We start from the raw sequence: 20,410 nt of genomic DNA, 5'->3' as shown, positions 1-20,410 counted from the left end.
AGAAACCATGAACAGGGCTCTTTTTCTCCCCCACCCAAAACACGCTCAGTCCTTTCACTGACCTGGCTTCTGATTGGAGGCTGGTTGCTGCAGATAATGACCTCCAAGACCCCTCTGTGGATTACAGCCTGTTTGTTAAGACACCTCAACAGCAGTATTTTCGACATCCCCAGGAACCAGAAGCGCAGGAGACTGACAGCATCCCAGCCGCCTGCATGGGCCCAGGGCTGGCAGCTTCCCATGTGCCCTTTCCAGACAGTCTGCTCACTAAGATGAGGGATCTTCTTCAGTATGTTGCCTGCTTCTTTGCATTTTTCTCCGCTGGGTTCTTGGTTGTGGCCACCTGGACAGACTGTTGGATGGTGAATGCAGATGACTCCTTGGAGGTAAGAAGTCAATAGATTCTTTTACTGACCCAAGTCCATCTGACTTTTCTCTAAGTCCCCTGTCGCATTACATTCTAGGACTAGTGATCGTAGTACTAGCCAAAGTGGATAGACTTATTCCTTACTTGCTACTTACTGAGTCTTTACATTATTAACTTATTTAATACACACAGCTCATCTATGGGGTAGATATTGTTATCCCATTTTACAGATGAGGTAACTGGATAACCCCCCTTTCTTCATAAAGGTAAACTCATACAAGTGTAATTATATAAGCTTTCCAGAAACACCTCTTCCACTGCTGTGTATACCCAATTGAATAACTTTCCAGTAACATCCTTTCTCACAAATAGAAATTTGCTAATCTTGAATATAGCATTAAGGGTAATGTGACCTTCAGACCTTCTGAAGAAATGATCATCTAAAAGTTGATCAAGTGATTAAACTCAAGTCATAAAATCTACCCAATTACTGTGTAATGGAAAAATGTCCTTTTAAGGAGTTTCCAAACAGGATAAAAAATTCTGTGTGAAACCAAATCTTTGCAGTATGTCCCAAAGTGGGACAGATGTGGACTCAAGAAACTCTCTTTTAAAAATGAGTTAATATTGGGAACCTAATGTTTGTCCAAGAGATGAGTGAGCAGTTCACATCTGAAAATTTTATTTTTGTCACTAGAGAAGTTCTGAATGAAATAATTTTGAAATTTAGAATTTTTTTCAGTGGCTATAAGAATCTGAAAGAGGTAAAAATAAGTTCTTTAGAATCAGCAACTATTCATTAGCAAGACCTCAAAAAGAGTAGGTAAGGAAAAGAAACTATATCAGGAACTCAAATACAGAATATATAGCAAGCCACTATGTTCTCCTGTGTACATCCTGAAGAGAACAATTTACTCTAACAAATGCTATAACTTTATGAAGTTTAAGAAAGATACCCGAGGGCAAGTTTTTTATATTTTTTTTCTACTAATTTTGTTGGAGTTTCAGATGGAAAGTCATAATCTTTCTGTTTTTCTGTGTATATTTATGTTTCTGTTTTATTTTTTCTTTCTTTTTATATTTCCCCTGACTCCTACATGGCACTTCAAAGCCAATAGAGTTTTAAGTATTTCTTTAGCTAGCACTTGAAAATTATATTTCTGAAAATTGTGATAGAATTGAAATATTATAAAGGATGTCTGTTATATATTAGTCCAGGGTGCATTATCTGACCATGCACATAACTGGTGAATGAAATAAAAAACTGTCCTTTTAACAGTACTCAGAAAGTGCATATAGAAACATTCTGCTACCATTAGCTTGCTAGAATATGGACTGTCAGTACTCGGGTGATGAATACAAAAATATGCTGGACTTGAGCACACTTAAAATTACCTTTTTAAAAATATGCAAAATCACATCTAAAAGCATTCTTAAAATATTTTCTAATCAATTTGAAAATCTTTCTTCTTAAGCTGATGGAACTGCTAACTTCACTTGATAAGAAATAAAAATATTAAAAGGGTCAGACCTTGCTGAGATAGATTGAAAGTCCTAGCACTTAAAGTGTCTCCTTGATTTCATCTCAGTACATACAAACAATTTGCCATCTCTTCTGTGCAAGAACACTTCTAGTGAAAATGAATGGAATGAGCAGTCCAGTTTACTCACCTCCAGTAAATCCTTGCGAACCTTGGGCTATAGTTAGTAGTTCCTAGCTTTTTTCATATTTCCTGTACCTGAAATGTATCATAATAAATACTCCCCAAGAAGCCTCCCCATTAAAAGAACCTTTAAAAATTCTCTCCAGCAGTCTATTTGTCAATATTTTGTGGATCTCTCATAATAATTGCTCTTTCATTTGGCAACATATAAAGTCATAATATTATCTTTAAATGTCAAGATATGATACTCACTGACACAATTATACTGTTCTCCCTCTTTGCTTCCTTCTCGTGGATATATATATATATATATATATATATAAAATTGGTCCATGTTAACAACTCACTTTAAACAACTATTGGAAAAAAGTTGACACAATAAAAGTGCTTTTTAAAAAAATAAAAGCATAGCCACAGAAAATTTAAACAAAAAGGGATATAATGCATTTTTAACTTTGTTAATCTTTTATTGTGATGAAGACATCAGAGTGGGAAAATGGATTCTATAGTTCAGGATAACATAACAAACATGAAATGTATGTCATGTAAAACGTGCTCTGCTAATCCTACTAGGGGAGGCAAAGATAAAACAAGAGCAGGTCCTGCCTTTCATGAGTGTACACTTAGACAGGAACAAAGATACCATGAAACGATAATAAAGGGCATAGGCCAATTCATATTGAGAAAGAAATGAAGTACCAAATGGAACAAAGAAGATAGGCGATTCGTTCCTGTCAGGGACATTGAAACAAGCCTCAGGGAGTAAAAGCCATTGAACAAAGCTTCAAAAAGATCCAAAAGGATTTCAAAGAGTAGAAAGGGCCCCAGAGGTTTTCCGAGAGAGGACAAATAGAAAAAAATACAGAATAAATGTGAGTAACAGGGAGCAGGAGGCAGATAAAGCTCAAACACCCTTTTGCCTTACTAGAGAATATTCAAAATACAACAAAATAGTATTTTGTCTTATTTACATCTGCCCTGAAGAGAAAAGTTCTTTGAGTTAAGAAAAAGAATAGATGCATGTGTGTGTATGACTGAATCACTGTGCTATATTCCTGAAGCCAGCATAACACTGTGAATCAACGGTACTCCAATATGAAAAATAAAGAAATAAAAACATGAGGAAAAAGAGCACATGGGATCGTGTCGTGCACAGCCCCAAGTCAGGCCGCAGGGGTCCTGAGCCATAATGCTGCTCCTCCTGTCACTCCTGGGTCACATGTGTCCTGGAAACACCGCTGTGTGACTAGACCTTGGGTTTGGAGATTATTGTAGCCTGTGTTTGCATCTTAACTGTCTTCTCCTGAGCAAGTCACAGCTCGTGTCTTGGGCCCAGTTTCCTCAATTATAAACATGAAGTCAAACTCGGTTGTTTTAAGGCCCTTTTCAGTCTTATATTCTTCAACATCAGAATTCCTTGGCTATGACTCTGTCTAGAGACATGACTATGGCTTCCAGAGAGATGGCCAGCCAACATAGGAGGACCAATGGCATCTACAGCCTCCCCAGAAATTTCCACTAGGAAATCTAGTGTTGATAGTCTTCATTTTTCTGTAGCTTCATATGTTCTTTCTTCTTGTTTCCCACTCTCCTTCCATCCTTATTTTTTTCTCCTTTCTATTCTTCCCCCCCTTCTTCCTCTTTCTTTCTCCTCTCATTTCCTTCTCCCCTTCTCTTTTTTCCTCTCTTTTAAAAACATCATGCTCTACTTCCCTTTTCTTCTTTTTTCTTCTCCCCTCCTCTTCTCCTTGGTCTCTTTATCCCTCTATTTGTGCTCCCCTTTTTTCTTTTCTATCATCTATCATTCCACGAATGCTCTTTGTCTACCTGATACTGTAGTGGGTACACATTATGAAAGAGGATGAGTCTTGGATCTTCCTTACGTTTCTCCCAGAGTATTGGGAGAGACAAAAAGGTGAGCTCATAGACACAGTATGCTATGGCCAGCACTGTGATTACAGGTACCTCTGAGTGGCCAGCTCACTCAGTCATGAATAATCAGTGACGGCTACTCAGAAGAAGTATCCAAACCAGACTAGAGGAACAGGTGAAAGGGCCAGAAAAAGAAGACAGTATTGCCAGCACAGGATATGATATAGGCAGAGATCTAGGTATGAGAATGCTGTATGTTAGCGGCTTTGGACATATTTCAGCATGGCAAGAGTTTCCAGTGTAGGGAAAGAATATAGGTGCTGGATCATCAAGGGATTTGTCTTCACATAAAATGTAGACCTTATATGGGGCCTTCCCTTATCTCAGCTGGTAAAGAATCCACCTGCGATGCAAGAAACCCAAGCCAGGCTTGATTTCTGGGTTGGAAAGATCCCCTGGAGAAGGAAATGGCAACCCCTTCCAGTATTCATGCTTGGGATATCCCATGGACAGAGGAGGCTGGCAGTCTGCAGTCCACGGGGTTGCAAGGGTCAGACACGACTGATCTAAACCACGACCATAGATCTTATATCATAGACAAGAGTGGTTCACTCTAAGAAAACATATATAAATATATATGTTTTAGAAAAATCCATCATTCTGGTTAATGTGGGGATTAGAAAGGGTAAAATGAATCACAGGGAGAGCAATTAGGAAGCTTTTGCCATAGAACAGGAGGAAAACATTGATAATCTAAACTAGTGCAACAACAAGCATTAAAAGATGTGAAGATATGGGAAGCTAAAGAACTTGAATTGGTGGGATTGATAATTGATTGCAAGGCTGATGCACAAGGAGAACTAAAATTTGAAATCCACTTTCCTGTTTTGGGACAATGAAAGGAAGGATGGAATCATTCACCTAGAGCTTAAATGGAGGAAAATTAATCTTTGTGCAAAAGTTATTAAGCAAAAATATTCCTACACCATGAAATTTCTTTTTCACTTAGATTGTTGCACAGCACCTTGTGGGGGCCAGAAAGGTAGTGCTTTGTAGTGTGGATGCTTACAGGTTGCACTTGAAGTTAGAAGGACCTGAGATGAAATCCCAACCTGCCAGGCAATAACTGTGTATTTGGACAAACGTTTAAGTTTTTCTAAAACCATATTTCCTCTCCTATAAAGGGAGAATAATGATATGCACATCATAAGTGTTTTGTGAGGGTTAAATGAGCCTATGTATCTAAAGTATTTACCACAGTACCAGGCAAATATAAATCAGTCAATAAATGTTAGATACAATATTGTCTATTTGCAGTTTATTGCTTTGTTTTTGCTCTGGAGGAGGAGATGACATTTTGTAGAATGTTCACTGAAGGGAAAAATATGAGATTTAAGTCCTGTTCCTATTTTCTCTATTGATTCTCTTGGACAAATTCTGTTTATTTCTCTGAGCTGTTGGTTTTTCCATTTTAGTTCCTATGATTGTACCCTTTTTGTCTAACTAGGAGAATAAGGCAGAGAATAAATACAAAATAGCATAAGTATTCTATTAAATGCATTTTAACAGAAAATAAATTATGAATTAATAACATTATTAATATGTTAATTATATTATATATAATTCTTTGTTACCCATAGTGAAATTGAAAAGTAGCTTCTCTACAAAGTTACTGGTCTCTCAATTATCAAAAAAAAAAAAAGATGTTTTCACAAGTTTTTTTTTTCTCATTTTTAAGTTCAACTTTTGTTAGTTATTTACTGAGAAAATCTGCCTTATACCAAGCAATGCTATGATTAAAATTTTATTACCTCAAATAAAAGGTAATCCACATTTGGATTCGTTTTATTTTCATAACCAGATTTTCCCCTGGGATTTCCATTTGTATTGATGATTCTACAATTCTTTCAGACATAAGAAAATTTTCAGACATAAGACAAGCATTAATGATGCTACAATTCTTTCAGATATAAAATAAATATTTAAATTATTATAACTAGCATATACTCTGATTATTTCTATACTAGTTGTACTTTTTAACTGATTTCCAATTCCTTCAGCAGACATTTGAGGCTACAAATGCTCTTTAATTCGCCTCATTGTCTCCTACAGTTCCTAGCACCCCCTTCTAAATAATGGGAACTTAGGAGGTATTTGTTAATATAAACTGAATGGATACCTACTATGATACTTGCCACACTTACTAAAAGAATGAATAAATAAATGGAATAAAATATGAAGTACTATTTGGAAATCTCACATTGAACAAGAAGTATCTCTATAGAAAGATCATTATTTTTTCTTTGGCAAGACTTTTCATCTTGTTGCAATTTAAATTTTTCCAATATGTGGATCTGGTTCCTCCTTTTAATCAGATAAGAATAAAGATCCTGTCCCCTGAGATGTATGATAAAATTAGTGAAGACAGTATTCTCATCTAGAAAACATAGCTTTTCTTCCTGGTGCTTCAAAGAGGGAAAGAAATGAAGAAAAGGAGAGATACAAAAGGAAATTAATATTTTATAATAATTCACTCAACATAAATTGTGATCTCTGTCACTGGATAGTAACTATTGCAAAATTAAGATACCATACTTTCATAAGGAAAACATTCTAAAAAGATGAAATATTTATGGCTTAAATTAAATAATAAATATTACAATTGAAATACTTATATAGCCCATATATGTAAATTAGATATTATCATGAAGACCACAGACATTATATTTTACCTACTAAGTTTGCGTCGTCCCATTCTTGCCATTTTTACCTTTAGCCAGTGCTTCCCAGCTAAGTAAGCAGAGTTAACCAAACATATTTTAGCAAATAAATTCATGGTATGTAAATGGAGTAGAAGGGAAAGATGACATTTATTAAGTTTATTTTAATCTTGCTTCCTCATCCTTATAAATACCTGTCTTGAGTTCTTTTAGGCCCTAGAATAGTAAGAAAAAGAAAATAAAATATAAAAATTAAAAGTTCAGAACTCTAGTATAAAAAAATTGAAAAGCCATTTTTGTTCAAAGTGAAAATATTTCATGTTTTAGAAAATGTTGTTTACTATAGTATTATTAAAACTTTTTCATCCTAGCAAATATATTCAAGTAAGTACTGGAAACAAGTACTTTGCATCTTCAACATTACAATATACTAGCATGAGTTTGGCAAAGTGATGTGAAACTATAAGTTTCTATTTTATGGTGGTTTTTAAAAGAATATATCTTCATGACTTATTCCAGTTTTCTTTTGACTAATGCATTATTCTTCCTATATTTTATATTTACACATAAATCCCAATGCATATGCATTTATAACATAATGCATAGTGAAAAAGAAAAATCTTGTTTGATAGTGGTCCAAGAAAAAATATTTACCAACTTTCTGTGTATAATTACTACATATGAAAATCCGAATTAAAGAATTTTAAGTTTCTCTCTTCTCAAAAGATATGTAAAATATAGAGTCAAGACACACATGCAAAACTGTAGTAAATAAGACAATGCAGGCAAAATTGTGTGTTGCTGCTCGTAACACAGAGTGATGAGAAAAGAGAAATTTGCAAAGACTAGGATAGAGATGCCTTAATGGGAAACTGCTAAAGAGTTTAGAATAAGAAACCCCAGGATTAAGAAATTAATTTATGCCATTATATACTCAACTGGAAGAGAGATCATCAATCTAGTTTCCTTAAGTCTTGTCTATGTGGTATCCTGTTTATCTTTACCACCATGGTAAATACTTTCCAGGGCCAACTGAGTATATAGGGTCCAGGCTGACATCCAATCAGCATAAACTCCTAATTTCAGTAATAGTTCTTCGACTCCTGGCTTTGGCTATTCTACCCTATTCAGTCAAGCTGAAAGGACATATTAAACATCAATTGTACATCTAGTGTATCAGTAACCATTTTCCATGGCAAATTTGAAGTGAGAGTTAATGTGTATGTATTAGAAAAAAAATGACAAATATTTTCTCTCAGTAAATGTCTACTGAGCATCTATTACACCCTGAGAAGCAGGGGTTGTAAGCTCCTTGAAGCAAGGTGCCATGCCTACCTTGGTCATTGCTGTATCCTCAGCATTAGGTGATTGACTGACATGGGACAGACATTGAATGAATGAACACAGTCTGAAAGACAGACTTGGGAGACTGATGCACATAAATGCATATGAAAAGATAAATGCAACATTATAAATGCTATAGAAATATGGACAGGTTGCTGTAGGATCCAAGAAGACACTAACTCCAGCTGGAGAGACTGGGAGAATCTCATGGAAGAAGACATACCTTTGAGGCAAGATTTCAATGATAGGCAGAAATTTGAAGAACCACTCAGTTCTTGCTAGTTGTTTCTACATGGAACTAGGAATTCCAGGTGGCCAGATTGGCCAGAAGTCTGAACTCTTATGAAATCTTTATGTTTTACTGCTGGCAAATAATAAATATTAAGAAATTTATGCTGGCTTCATATTTGTGACTTGTACTTTTACTGTCACACCTTGGGTAAACAGATTTCTCCTCACTTCAGGATCAATAGATATTCATTGAAATGATATAAAAATTCATCAAGTATCAGGACTGCCCTAGTGGTCCAATGGATAAGGCTCTGCACTCCTAACACAGAGGTCATGGGTTTGACCCTTGACCAGGGAACTAGACCCCACATGCTGTAACAAAGATCAAAGATGTGTCACAGCCAAATAAATAAATAATAAAAATAAAAACTCTTTGAAAATAAAATTAAAAAGTGAAAAACAAACCAGGGATAACATTATTTACAGAAAATCAAATGTTTTCTTTTTGCAGTCACCCTCTATGTTGTTTATCAGTCTAACTTTATGGAGGCTTTCAATGGCTAAGTCAAAGAACTCTCTTGGTAAATATCACATTGCACTTGAAAATATGTGGGTTATTTTTGAGTATCTTTGATATTAATTTCTAGCACAATTCCACAGTAATAAGAGAACAGGCTCTGTTATGATTTCAATGCCTTTACACCATGGAATTTTTGCACCTTGTTTTATATCCTCAGATATGTTCCAGTGTCTCCTAGCATGCAGTCTATGGGGACTTGAATAGAATTTGTATCCTACTGTTGTGTGAAAATTGTATAAATCTTAATTATGTTGAATTGGTTTACAGTGCTTTTCAGGTCTACTGTATCCTTTTACTTCTCTGTAGATTCATTCTGTTAAGTTTTGAATTTGATATTGAAACTCCAACTAAAAATCTTAATTTATCTACTTAAAAAATAATGGTAGTATATAGTGGAACCACATGTAACCTTGTTCTGTATTTTCCAAGTCTTCTGTAAATGTGTTATCATACTTTTATAATTTAAAAAAATAAAAATTGAAATAAATAAAAATAAAAATTACGGCAGTTTTATTTTATATGTTATCTGTTAATATATGGATCACATGTTAAAAGGACAAAGCTTAAACTTGGAATTGTCCATTTTGGACAACATTGTGAAATAAAATTATAGTTAATTTTGTTTTTGCACTTTAAGAAATATTAACCATAGTATTTTAAGCATCAGTCTGCTTTGCAAGAACCTTTTCTTAAGACTTTAAGGATTATAGAGTTACCTGACTTCCTCAGAGGGTATAGAATCCGCCTGCAATGCAGGAAGCCCAAGGTCAATCCCTGGGTCAGTAAGAGCCCCTGGAGAATGGAACGGCAACCCACTGCAATATTCTTGCCTGGGGCATTCTATGGACAGAGAAGCCTTGCAGGTTACAGTCCCTGAGATCACAAAGAGTCAGACATGACTGAGTGACTAACACTTTCACTTATCTTTCTGCCTTTTAGAGAGTTCTTAATAAGACATTATACAACAGGAGGATAAGTGAAGACTCTAAATTTTAGGCAAGGAGGGCTTTCCTAAATGTGATAAATAACCTACAGTCTTTTAACCTTGTTTTTTGGGCACAAAGGCACCTTTAAGGGTGTCTCCAGTAAGTGCTATATTAACACAGAAGTTTAGTTAATTACAGCCACTATTCTCACATACCTTGACTGAGTGTGAATACCAAACAATCTAATATTGTGCCCTAGAGCATTAATACCTAATGAAATTGGATTCCTTGTTTCCCCTAATGAGCTCATTGCTTTTCTAAATGCGGTCATTGCAGGTAAATGATCAATAGCCTTGAAAAATGACACCACTACTGGATTATTTTGGCAAGAAACAAATACTTTTTAGCTTAAAATAAGTATCCTCAAATATATATCTCAGCTTATTTTCTAAATAACCTTACATAGAATGACTAAATTAGATTTCATTAGTTCATTTTAGTAGCTGAATTAGCAGGAAATTGGAGATTATTAGTCAGTCTCTGATTATTAGAATAGTGACTTCAGGTCCGCATAACCTAATTCAAGTTGGAATGAACTAGACCCAGTGTGTTCCTGTTCATTGAGACTCCAACGAGTAAAAGGCTATGAGAAGGCTTTTTTTCTGTTGTATTATAACAGCTTAGTACAAATTGTCTCTACTATATCCATTTCCCCAGGCCTCCATAACACATTACCACAATTTGTTGACGCAAGAGAAATTTACTCTTTTGCAGTTCTGGAGGCCAGAAGTTTGAAGTCAAAGTGTTGGGAGGGCTGCACAGCCTCTGAAGGATCATAGAAGAGAATAAATGCATTCCTCGCCTCTTCCAGCTTCTGATGACCTAGGCATTTGGAGACGTGAGGCTGAGTCACTCCGAAGTCTGTCTCTGTGGTCACATGGCCTCCTTCTCCTCTGTCTGTCTCTCTTCTGCTTTTCTCTTCTTTTTTTTCAGACTTTAAACTTTTTATTTTGTATTGGAACATAGCTGATAAACAATATTTGGTAGGCTGAGGTGAAGAGGGAAGGTACTCAGCCATACATATACATATATCTTTTTTCCCCCAAACACTCCTCCTATCTAGGCTGGCACATAGCATTGAGTAGAGTTCCATATGCTATACAAAAGGTCCTTGTTGGTTATTCATTTTGAATATAGCAGTGTGTACATGTGTATATCTCTTATAAGGACACTTATCACTAGATTTAGGGCCACCCTGGTAATTGAAGATGGTTTCCTTATCTCAAAACTCTTAATTTAACTACATATGCAAAGTTTGTTTTTCCAAATAAGGTCCCGTTCACAGGTTTGGGGGATTAGAGCATGGTTACATTTGGGGGCAGGGGTTGCCATTCAACCAATTACCTCTACTTTTCTCAACTTTCATATGGTTCATTAGTAATGCTCAACTTAAGTCACAACTCAGGTTATTATGATGTTTAAGTACTTTACCAATTTTATCATTTATTGAGCAAATTACTTGTATTATGTATGTTTGTAATTTTTAGTTCTTATAGTCACTCTAGCATTAGTTCCCATATAAAGACAAGGAGTTTGAGGCTCAAAAAGGTAAGATCTTGCTCAAAGAAACAACACAAGTAATGAGTGTCAATTTAAAGTCTGCTTTGTCAGTTATAGTTTAAATTTTATGTGTATATAATTTTGGGCTTCATTGGTGCTCAAACAGTAGAGTCCGCCTGCAATGCAGGAGAACCAAGTTTGATCCCTGGGTCGGGAAGATGCCCTTGAGAAGGGAATGGCAACCCACTCCAGTATTCCTGCCTGGAGAATTCCATGGACAGAGGAGCCTGGCGGGCTACAGTCCATGGAGTCGCAGAGTCAGACAACTTAGCAACTAACTCTTTCATTTTTCATATAACTTTGTATGTTCATATCCTCCTTCAGAAACTGATAGATTTCATAAGATGAATTTTCTGTATTTTTAGTCTCTGTGGTGTCTCAGATCAGATGTGTGTACTAAGTCATTTCAGTAAAGAGTCTGCTTGCATTGTGGGAGACCCAGTTTCAATCCCTGTGTCAGGAAGATCCCCTGGAGAAGAAAATGGCAAACCACTCCAGTACTCTTGCCTGAAGAATCCTGTAGATGAGGAGCCTAGCAGGATTCAGTCCATGGGGTCGCAAAAAGTCGGATACGACTGAGGGACTTCGCTTTCACTTTCAGCCAGCAGTGAAATCTTGTTTGCTGCACAAAACAACTTCAAAGCAGAACATGGGGCAGGGAGTTTCATAGCACAGTTATTCTCTGATATAATTTTCTTTTGCAAATCAAAATGTTCTATATTCCTTTCTTCTCCACATCAGTTATAATCTCCCTGCCTTTCATTTCTCTTCCCACTCTGCTCTGTTATTTATTCTTTCTTTATGGAATATTTTAAGCTTTCATTTTCCAAGATAATTTTTGGTTAAATCTTACTAAACTATTCCCAGATTGCCAAAATAATGTGAATCTGTAATTGAATCAGAATAAGCAATCATATTAGCTCTGTTCCATATGCAACAGTTCTGTCAAGAATACTTGAAAACATTTCCTGTTGGCATGTTTATAATTCTAGGAAATCTGTTTTGACTTACAGCTTATAAAGTATGAGAAGTTTCAGGACACTGCTACCTTTTAGCTTTAAAGTGGATATTTAGAATCATCTGTACAACATTTCTAAGTAGTAGTGGTTTACAACTGTCAGGTTGTATGAAATTAATGTTCAGTTTGTTTACATCCACATCATAGCTTAAGCATTTGTAGTCTGTCAGTGGAGCAGGGGTGAAGTTGTGTGGTCTTTATATTTCATTTATTGTTGTCTTCCTGTATAACTTTCTTTGACCATTATTTTAAATTTGTGAATTTCATATATAATAAATGTTTCTTCATGGGATTCATGTTCATGATGAAGAAAAATTAATGTACCTTCCTAGTAGATTCAAGATGTCAACAGTGATCACCTATTGTTATATTGATTTTTTTTAATAAGTAAATGTCAGCATAGCAAAATGAAATGAAGTGCTGCCAGATTAGATTGACATGATGGTGGAACCAGCCATAGGCATCTGCATATGTTTAATTCTGATTTTATCCATTTTCAGCATGACTTATTCCCCCTCCACTTCCAAATCAGGAAATAAGTTTACTCTCTGTTGAAAAGTCCTTATTGTTAGTGTTTAAGAGAAAATACTCTAGAATATATGGTGTTTGTTGTCAATGAAATTCAGATCACCCTTGTAAGCACTGTATTTTGCTATTAGTCTCATAACAGCCAAGTTCTTCCTTTGATCAAGATAAACTGAAGTCTGTCTGCCTGGCCGTTTCACATGTTGTCTTCTCCAACATCTAGGTGAGCACAAAATGCCGAGGTCTCTGGTGGGAGTGTGTCACAAATGCTTTTGATGGAATTCGCACCTGTGATGAGTATGATTCTATACTTGCTGAGCACTCCTGTACGTATGCCTTACACATCCCTCCTTGTCAGGGCAGGGAGACCAAAGGAAATTGAACTCAGGTTTCCATGATGTGTTTTTGTCTTCTACTATACTATAGTAAAGTTCTGTTCAGTTTTATATGCTTCAATTAAAATTTTAGTTTATTATTTCTGAAATGTGAATTGAAGCATTTTTAGCATATTTAATCTTTCCCCATCTATTTATAAATTTCTTTAGGGTAAAATTGTTACTTTATTCAGGTCTGCTCTCCCACAAACAGTCTGTTACAGTGCTTATACACAGTAGGCTCATAGTGAACACTTAAAAAAATGAAATTAATTCTTTAAGGGCAGTGATTTTTACGATTAGAGTTGATAGGTTAGATGAAAAGATTTCAGAGAAGTCTTTTAGCAATAACTTAGGTCAGGTAGAAAGCTTACAATATTTCCATAACTGATTTGCTAAGAAAGAGAGCGGGTCGAGGCAGAGGGGCAGATAGGGAGACAAAAAGAAAGGCAGAGACCCAGACTGTGGGATCGGGGAATGAAAAATATTCAGATATGTGACATATTTTTAGAAAATATAAAAAGCCAATTCCTTCATCTTCTCTACCCTTAGCTTTAAAATATAATTAGGTGTCAACAAAGCCCTTGTTTCTATGAATAAAGAGATTTCACAGATTGAAAAGCCTTATTACTGATTTCTCTCCACTCTTCTCCATACTATTTATTTATTTATTTAATACATCAAGTTGTGCTAAGTACTGCTGCAATCATTAAAGCAAATTTGTTTTAGTCTCTTTTGAATAAAATGATGGGTGGTGGTACAACATAGCAACTTCTTTTTTCAAGATAAATGACAAGTAAACCCTTAGAATGTGACTTTTCCCCTGGACAGCTATTTCAGTCCAGGGAAAAACACTTAAAAGGAGTTGTGCTCTTAAAACAGCATTCTCTGCCATTTAGGATTTGAGTGCCTGGAATACTGTTTGACATAATTCATAAGGCTTTTATTTTATTTGTTTTAGTTAAAAAAAAAGCCTTTTATGTTTTCTCTTTTTCCTTGCACTAACCTAGTTCGACACAGAAAGAAGCACGATGTGGTCAATAGGAATGGACATTTGTGTTCATGTGAACACTAGGTTATTCTAGAAATTCAGGGCTATGTTTAGAACTGAGAAGAAAATAGAAAGCTACAATATTTCCAACTTTTAAAATATTGTTATGTACATTTATGCAAGAAGAAAATAAAATCATTCATAAGCCTACTACACAGAGAAAGCCACTGTTTGTACTTTAAAATCATCCTGTATCTTTTGCTTATACTATTTCACATTTTCCTCTTGATATATTTTTGTCTATTACTTTTAAATAATATCCTAAAAAATCTCTTAATATTTTTTAAAAATTCTACAATACGCTTAAAGACAAAAGAGATAAAAATGTGTTCTAAGAAACTAATGAACTGTATCCTCTAAGTTAAGATGTTACCTATAAGAAAGTAGGATTTTATTTTTAGTCTTTGATATCTTTTATACAATCACAATTAGACCACCTTTCTCATTGCTCTTGTCTACCTAGGGTATTTAGACTCAGATGCATTTTTTAGGACTCTGTTGACACTGTTAGTCTGAGTCCATCTCACTTCTTCAAATCAGAGTATTTAATATTCTGGTAGCCAAATCCCAGACAATCTCCAAAAAGAGATTCCTGACTGGCCAGCATTAGCAACCTATTTGCAGAGCTGCCTTCTTGAAACTGGACTAGCTATACGGTCCTTGGATGACACCATAGGAGTGAGTCCTCAAGTTCTACGGAGCATCTGAATCACACTTTGTATGGGAGCCTGGGTCAGACAGGGGAAGACCAGGGCCCACAGTGATCTCAGGGCACACTATCCAGATGGCAATCCTGGCCCTGTTGACCTAAGTTTCAAAGGGGACTTACAAAACTTCAAGGGAAATACTCCAGAGTGTGGGACCACTTGGTTTGGAGTGCTGAACAGGCGGCTTACATGTGTATACCCACTTGAGGATCAAGGAGAGCTGTCGAAATATACAAATTATCACCTAACAAGTTACATATTTTAATCTTTCTTCAATTTTGAAAAAAAAATGAACCTCAGATTTGGCCTACATTTGAGTCTAAATTTTAAAAAATATCATCACATTTTGATATCTTAAATATTCACCTATTAAGGTACAGATTGATTTTATGCATTGATTTCCTCTCTTAGATGGATTATGAAAATATTTTATATTTGAAATGAGGAAGATTGGCCACATTTTTACAGGCAGTCTATAACTAAGTAGGTCCTAAAGTCATCTCATCATTGGGGAAAAAATTATTTCAATAAAATGAAACCCCAAATCACTATGAAAATAAAACATAATTACTGTAACATCAAAGCAATAAATTTTATTACTCCTCTCCACTAGCCAGCTAAAGTACCAATAGTTCTGACTTCAGATAATTAATCCTCCATTAGTGGTAACATTATCCCAGTTTTAATTGACTATCACTGGGACTCACAATTGAGGAAACTTTCATAGTTGATATTCCCATTATAGATGACTGCTACTATTCTACTTCTATTTACCTGATCTTCTCTTTCCTGGACTTTCTGCCATATATTCTCATTGGCGATGGCTTTAAAATATGTGCAGTTGACAATGCAAGGTGGATAGATTAATGCAGAGTGTTGGCCAGGAATGGTTACAGCATAAGGGAATTAAAAGAAAATATGATTCTGGCTTCCAGAAATAGTCTATTTAATAACAGAAGTTCCTTCTCTTCTAAAAATCTTCTGATGGCTCCCACCTGAATTGGCATGAGACATCTTGAAGTATTTTATTCTTCTCCTCTATATCAAATTCTAACCAATTATTTACACTTTTTCAATAGAAATTCAAACAAATATAGTGATTAGTTATTTAATGAATATTTATTGGGTATCTTTGGAAGAAGAAATACTCTACTTTCAATACGGCTTTCAGCTAATACTTGTGAATAAGACTCATTCCAAAACAGGAGGAAAAAGAGAAATAGTTATTTAGTCTCCGCCATATGCCAGGCACTTTGCTAAGAGGCCAACAAGATCACAGTAAGCAGTGCTTAAACAAATAATGTTTGTTTAAACAATTAATGTCAGTAGTCTTATAATACTTTTGAATTTTATGAAAAAATTAAATAAGTATTTATTTTCAAGTTCATGCACATTTAAAGTGTGATTGTGTTCACTGGGCATGTGCTGATGAACACGGTTATGTTTTTCTCTTTGGTGCACCTCTATGTATTAACATGTCTCCTGCCTCTGATTATGCTGAAACCACGTGCTCTGATCTTCTAGTGAAGCTGGTGGTAACTCGGGCGCTGATGATTACTGCAGATATTCTAGCTGGGTTTGGATTTATTACCCTGCTCCTTGGACTTGACTGCGTGAAATTCCTCCCTGATGAGCCATACATCAAAGTCCGCATCTGCTTTGTTGCTGGAACCACATTACTAATAGCAGGTACTGGTCTGGACTAGTGATGGGGATAAAGATAATCAACTAAGGTCTTGGGATGAAGAAGGGTGTTGTTCTGAAGGAGTTCATTTTAGGATCGCATGTGACTTGATTTTCTAGAATGAAGGAATAAGGAGCACATCCACCAACCCTGCTTTCCTTAGTTTTGTAATCAGATATTAATCTTTGGCTAATATCCCCAATCAAGGTTTTTGATGTCCTCAAACAATTTTTAACCACTTAAAAAGTATATAAAGCTTTAAATTTTTAAAAACATTTTGATGATTATTCTTGAAGTTAAATCCTAAAATAATCCCCAAGCTGCCATCACCTTGCCTGTACACATCCTCACCAGTTCTTTACAATGACCTAAGTTGCATCAAGTTCTATATTAGACTTTTCTCATGTGCCAACTCATATGATCATATCTGTAACAATAAACAAGTATGATCTTATCTTCACTGAAGCAGAGAATAAGTGGATTTCTGAAGACATAAATCAAGCAAGACTAAAAAACAATAAATCAAGATGCACTTTATATGGGGTTTATTAGTGAAACAGCAAAACTGATATTTTCCTGAAGTCAGTCATTAATTTCAATTTAGTCGTCCTAAATAGAACACAGTGTCTTTCTTGGATCATAATGCAAATTGGGAGGAAGTGCACTATGAAAAAACCAAAATGTAGGAAGATTGAAAACTGATAAGTTTACCCTCCAAAGTGAAAACCATCTTCTTTTCTGGTAGCAGCTAACAGTCACCAAAGCAAATTTAAGTGGGAAACTGACTGAAACGTGAAGGGTAAATTGATGAGAATTTTAAAACCAAAAATACTTGGAGATATGTATATATGTGTAATGTGGGACTTTAGGTCAGTTAAATTAATCTGTCTCCTTTTCTTGGTCTGCAAATTAGGGTAGAGTCCCAGCAATAGTATCCATTCTTAATTGTTGTTGTAATCGCAATGTGGGCAGAGTAAACTCATAGCAGAAAGTCTTACCCATCACATGGTCAAAAATGGGACCTCCCTGATATTTTCACACAAGGCCCTAAGGATCCTAAATTGCACAAAAAGTCACAATAATTTATTTTTTTTTTTTTCTTTTCAAAATATCCATTCCCATATCCAGCTTAGTGAAAACATAAACCTTTTGTATGTAACAATGCGCTTTATTTAGCAAATTTAGACATCATTTAATGCTATGCAATTTTGTTCTAGAATTCTTTTTAAGACATCACTAGATAATCTACACTATTTTTTTTTTATAAAATATCAGAACTAAATTTAAAGAAAAATAAGTCAATGAAGAAAATTCCTGCCAGATTGGCTAAAGAGATGACTGAATAAATCACCCAAGATGACTAAAGACTTGGAATAATCATTTGAAATTAGTATGATATATATATATATATATATATATAATATATATTTTATGCCCTATATTCTAAAGGTTACTATGTGTTCACGATCAGGTCCTTCTTAAACTTGTTGCATTAAGTAATTGTGAAAAGAATGCAATGAAATTGTGATTTTAAATCACAGACTTACTAGGAAAAATGTGAGAGTTTCTTGGGGGCTTACGGATTCCAGAAACACTATTTTCATATAGTCTTTTGTTCTACAACTGCCCACGATTTTTTCTTCAATCCAAGCCCTGACATGCAATGTATACCTGTAATTTATACATGTGAAAGGACTTTAGTTGCATCATTTAAAACCAGTCAATTTTCAGAAAGACAAATCTCTGAGGATTAAATTTTATTTGAAATAAACAAAATTCTTAGTCTATTCTTACATGGTGGATGTGGTAGATAAATTTTCAATTTCTACTTCAGTTATTTGTTTTTAACCCCAAATCACTAAAATTACAGGTGCTGATTATGTAGTAGACGTAACTTCAATCATGGGTCTGGGTGGTGGGTCAGGAGAGTCATAGACTACTCTTAAATACAACATGATAGAATACTCTTAAATACAATACGGTAGAATAACTTAATCTTCTTGGATTTAGATTTGGAAAAGACCTGAATTATTTTTAGCAATTTCCATTTCTTTCAGGTGCCCCAGGAATAATTGGCTCTGTTTGGTATGCTGTTGATGTTTATGTAGAACGTTCTTCTCTGGTTTTGCACAATATATTTCTTGGCAACCAATATAAATTTGGTTGGTCCTGTTGGCTTGGAATGGCTGGTTCTTTGGGTTGTTTTTTGGCTGGTGCTATCCTCACATGCTGTTTATATCTCTTCAAAGGTAAGGACAAAAAAAAATAGCACACTTCCTTGCCTCCAGTGTTATTTCTCCCAACCTAATGGAAACACATCTCACCAACCCAAAGTAATATTGATAGCTTGATACTTATCTATTACCATTAGGAATTTCTGTTGTTCAAGGACAACTGATTTTTAATGCTAGAACCTTACTATCCAGTTAGTGATATATTTGCTGAAAAGGGGAAAAAAAAAGCAAAGCAGTTACAACTGTGTCCAATACCCAAATAGATAATGATTATTTCAATGTTTCATTATCTTATATATCTCATATCACACAAGTGATTAAATTTTTTTCTGGAGTTAAACAGACAAGTAGATGCAGAGTCAAATCAAATGTATCCTTGTTTTTAAAGAACGTAATGTGTTACTATTAGGTTACTAAAATGTCACTGAAAAAAACTAGGAAATTTCTCTTCTCATTAAAAAAAAAGGGAAATTACTTGGCTGAATTTTAAATCTAAAAACAACTTTCAGGTTGAAACCCTTAGATTTTCTTCTAGGGTTCTTAGATGATTCCTTCTTAGAATATTTATATTCTTGCCTCTTTGAAAGAATGTATAATTATATTTTCTTGAAAATTTACTGAGCCATAATTATTTTTATATCGCTACGTTTATCTCTTCCAAACAGATGTTGGACCTGAGAGGAGCTATCCTTATTCCATGAGGAAAGCCTATTCAACCACAGCTGTTTCCATGCCCTGGTCACATGCGACACCTCGAACACAGACTGCCAAAATGTATGCTGTCGACACTAGGGTGTGAAGTGACATGTATCAGTCTTGTGTATATATATTGTTTAACTAATCAAGTGAGTTCAAATTAACCAAATAGCAGATCTATCCAGGAACAGACATCTAGGCCTCAAGGCCAACTAAATTAATTGCTCAGCTTACTCAAAAAATTAGAATCTCTTATTGTTTCTCCTTCTCAATTATTACTTTCTTCCATGTTCTTTTATCATCTCTCTCTCTCTCTCTCACACACACACACACACACACTTCCCCTGTATTTGATGATAAGGTTGCTGCGATACAAAAACATTTGTTGTGATTTCTACATTGCTACTAGAGATAGTGACATGGTGGTATTAAAATGAAATGACTCTTTTTAAGAATGGACAGAAACTTTCAAAGGAGGCCAGAGATTCTAATCTTTGAAGGGACTGACAAGCTCTTAGCTCTTTACCTGGCTTTTGGCTCACTTTTTGTGTTCTCCACTGAGTGAGTTATTTGATAACTCTGAAGAAGATGATTTTTCCAAATTCAAACCGATATATCAAAGCTTACCATTGGTCTGATTCTGTTAAAATAGAAAAAGAAAAGAACAGCTCCATGTACCAGCCACTGGTGGGAGTTAAAGATAAAAGGTGCCCTCTCAATGCTCTAAATGTCAAAAGCAAATGCTAAATTAATACCAAATTAATATCAGAGTCAGTGCTGACTTTCTTCCTCATGAG

General features: G+C 35.1%; 1 protein-coding gene across 1 annotated transcript; it reads left to right on the top strand.

Moving 5' to 3' along the window:
• Nucleotides 1-257: 257 nt before the first annotated feature.
• CLDN16 (claudin 16) lies at nucleotides 258-19,716 on the top strand. Its single transcript, XM_070465888.1, has 5 exons — nucleotides 258-386; nucleotides 13,091-13,193; nucleotides 16,524-16,688; nucleotides 18,741-18,932; nucleotides 19,583-19,716. Exons 1-5 carry the CDS (start codon nucleotides 273-275, stop codon nucleotides 19,714-19,716), a joined length of 708 nt encoding a protein of 235 aa, XP_070321989.1. The 5' UTR covers nucleotides 258-272.
• Nucleotides 19,717-20,410: the final 694 nt, after the last annotated feature.

The sequence above is a fragment of the Odocoileus virginianus genome, chromosome 4, assembly GCF_023699985.2.
Source record: "Odocoileus virginianus isolate 20LAN1187 ecotype Illinois chromosome 4, Ovbor_1.2, whole genome shotgun sequence".
Classification (NCBI taxonomy): Eukaryota; Metazoa; Chordata; class Mammalia; order Artiodactyla; family Cervidae; genus Odocoileus; species Odocoileus virginianus.
Note: the sequence above shows the minus strand (reverse complement) of the source record. Positions and strands in the feature narration are given on the sequence as shown.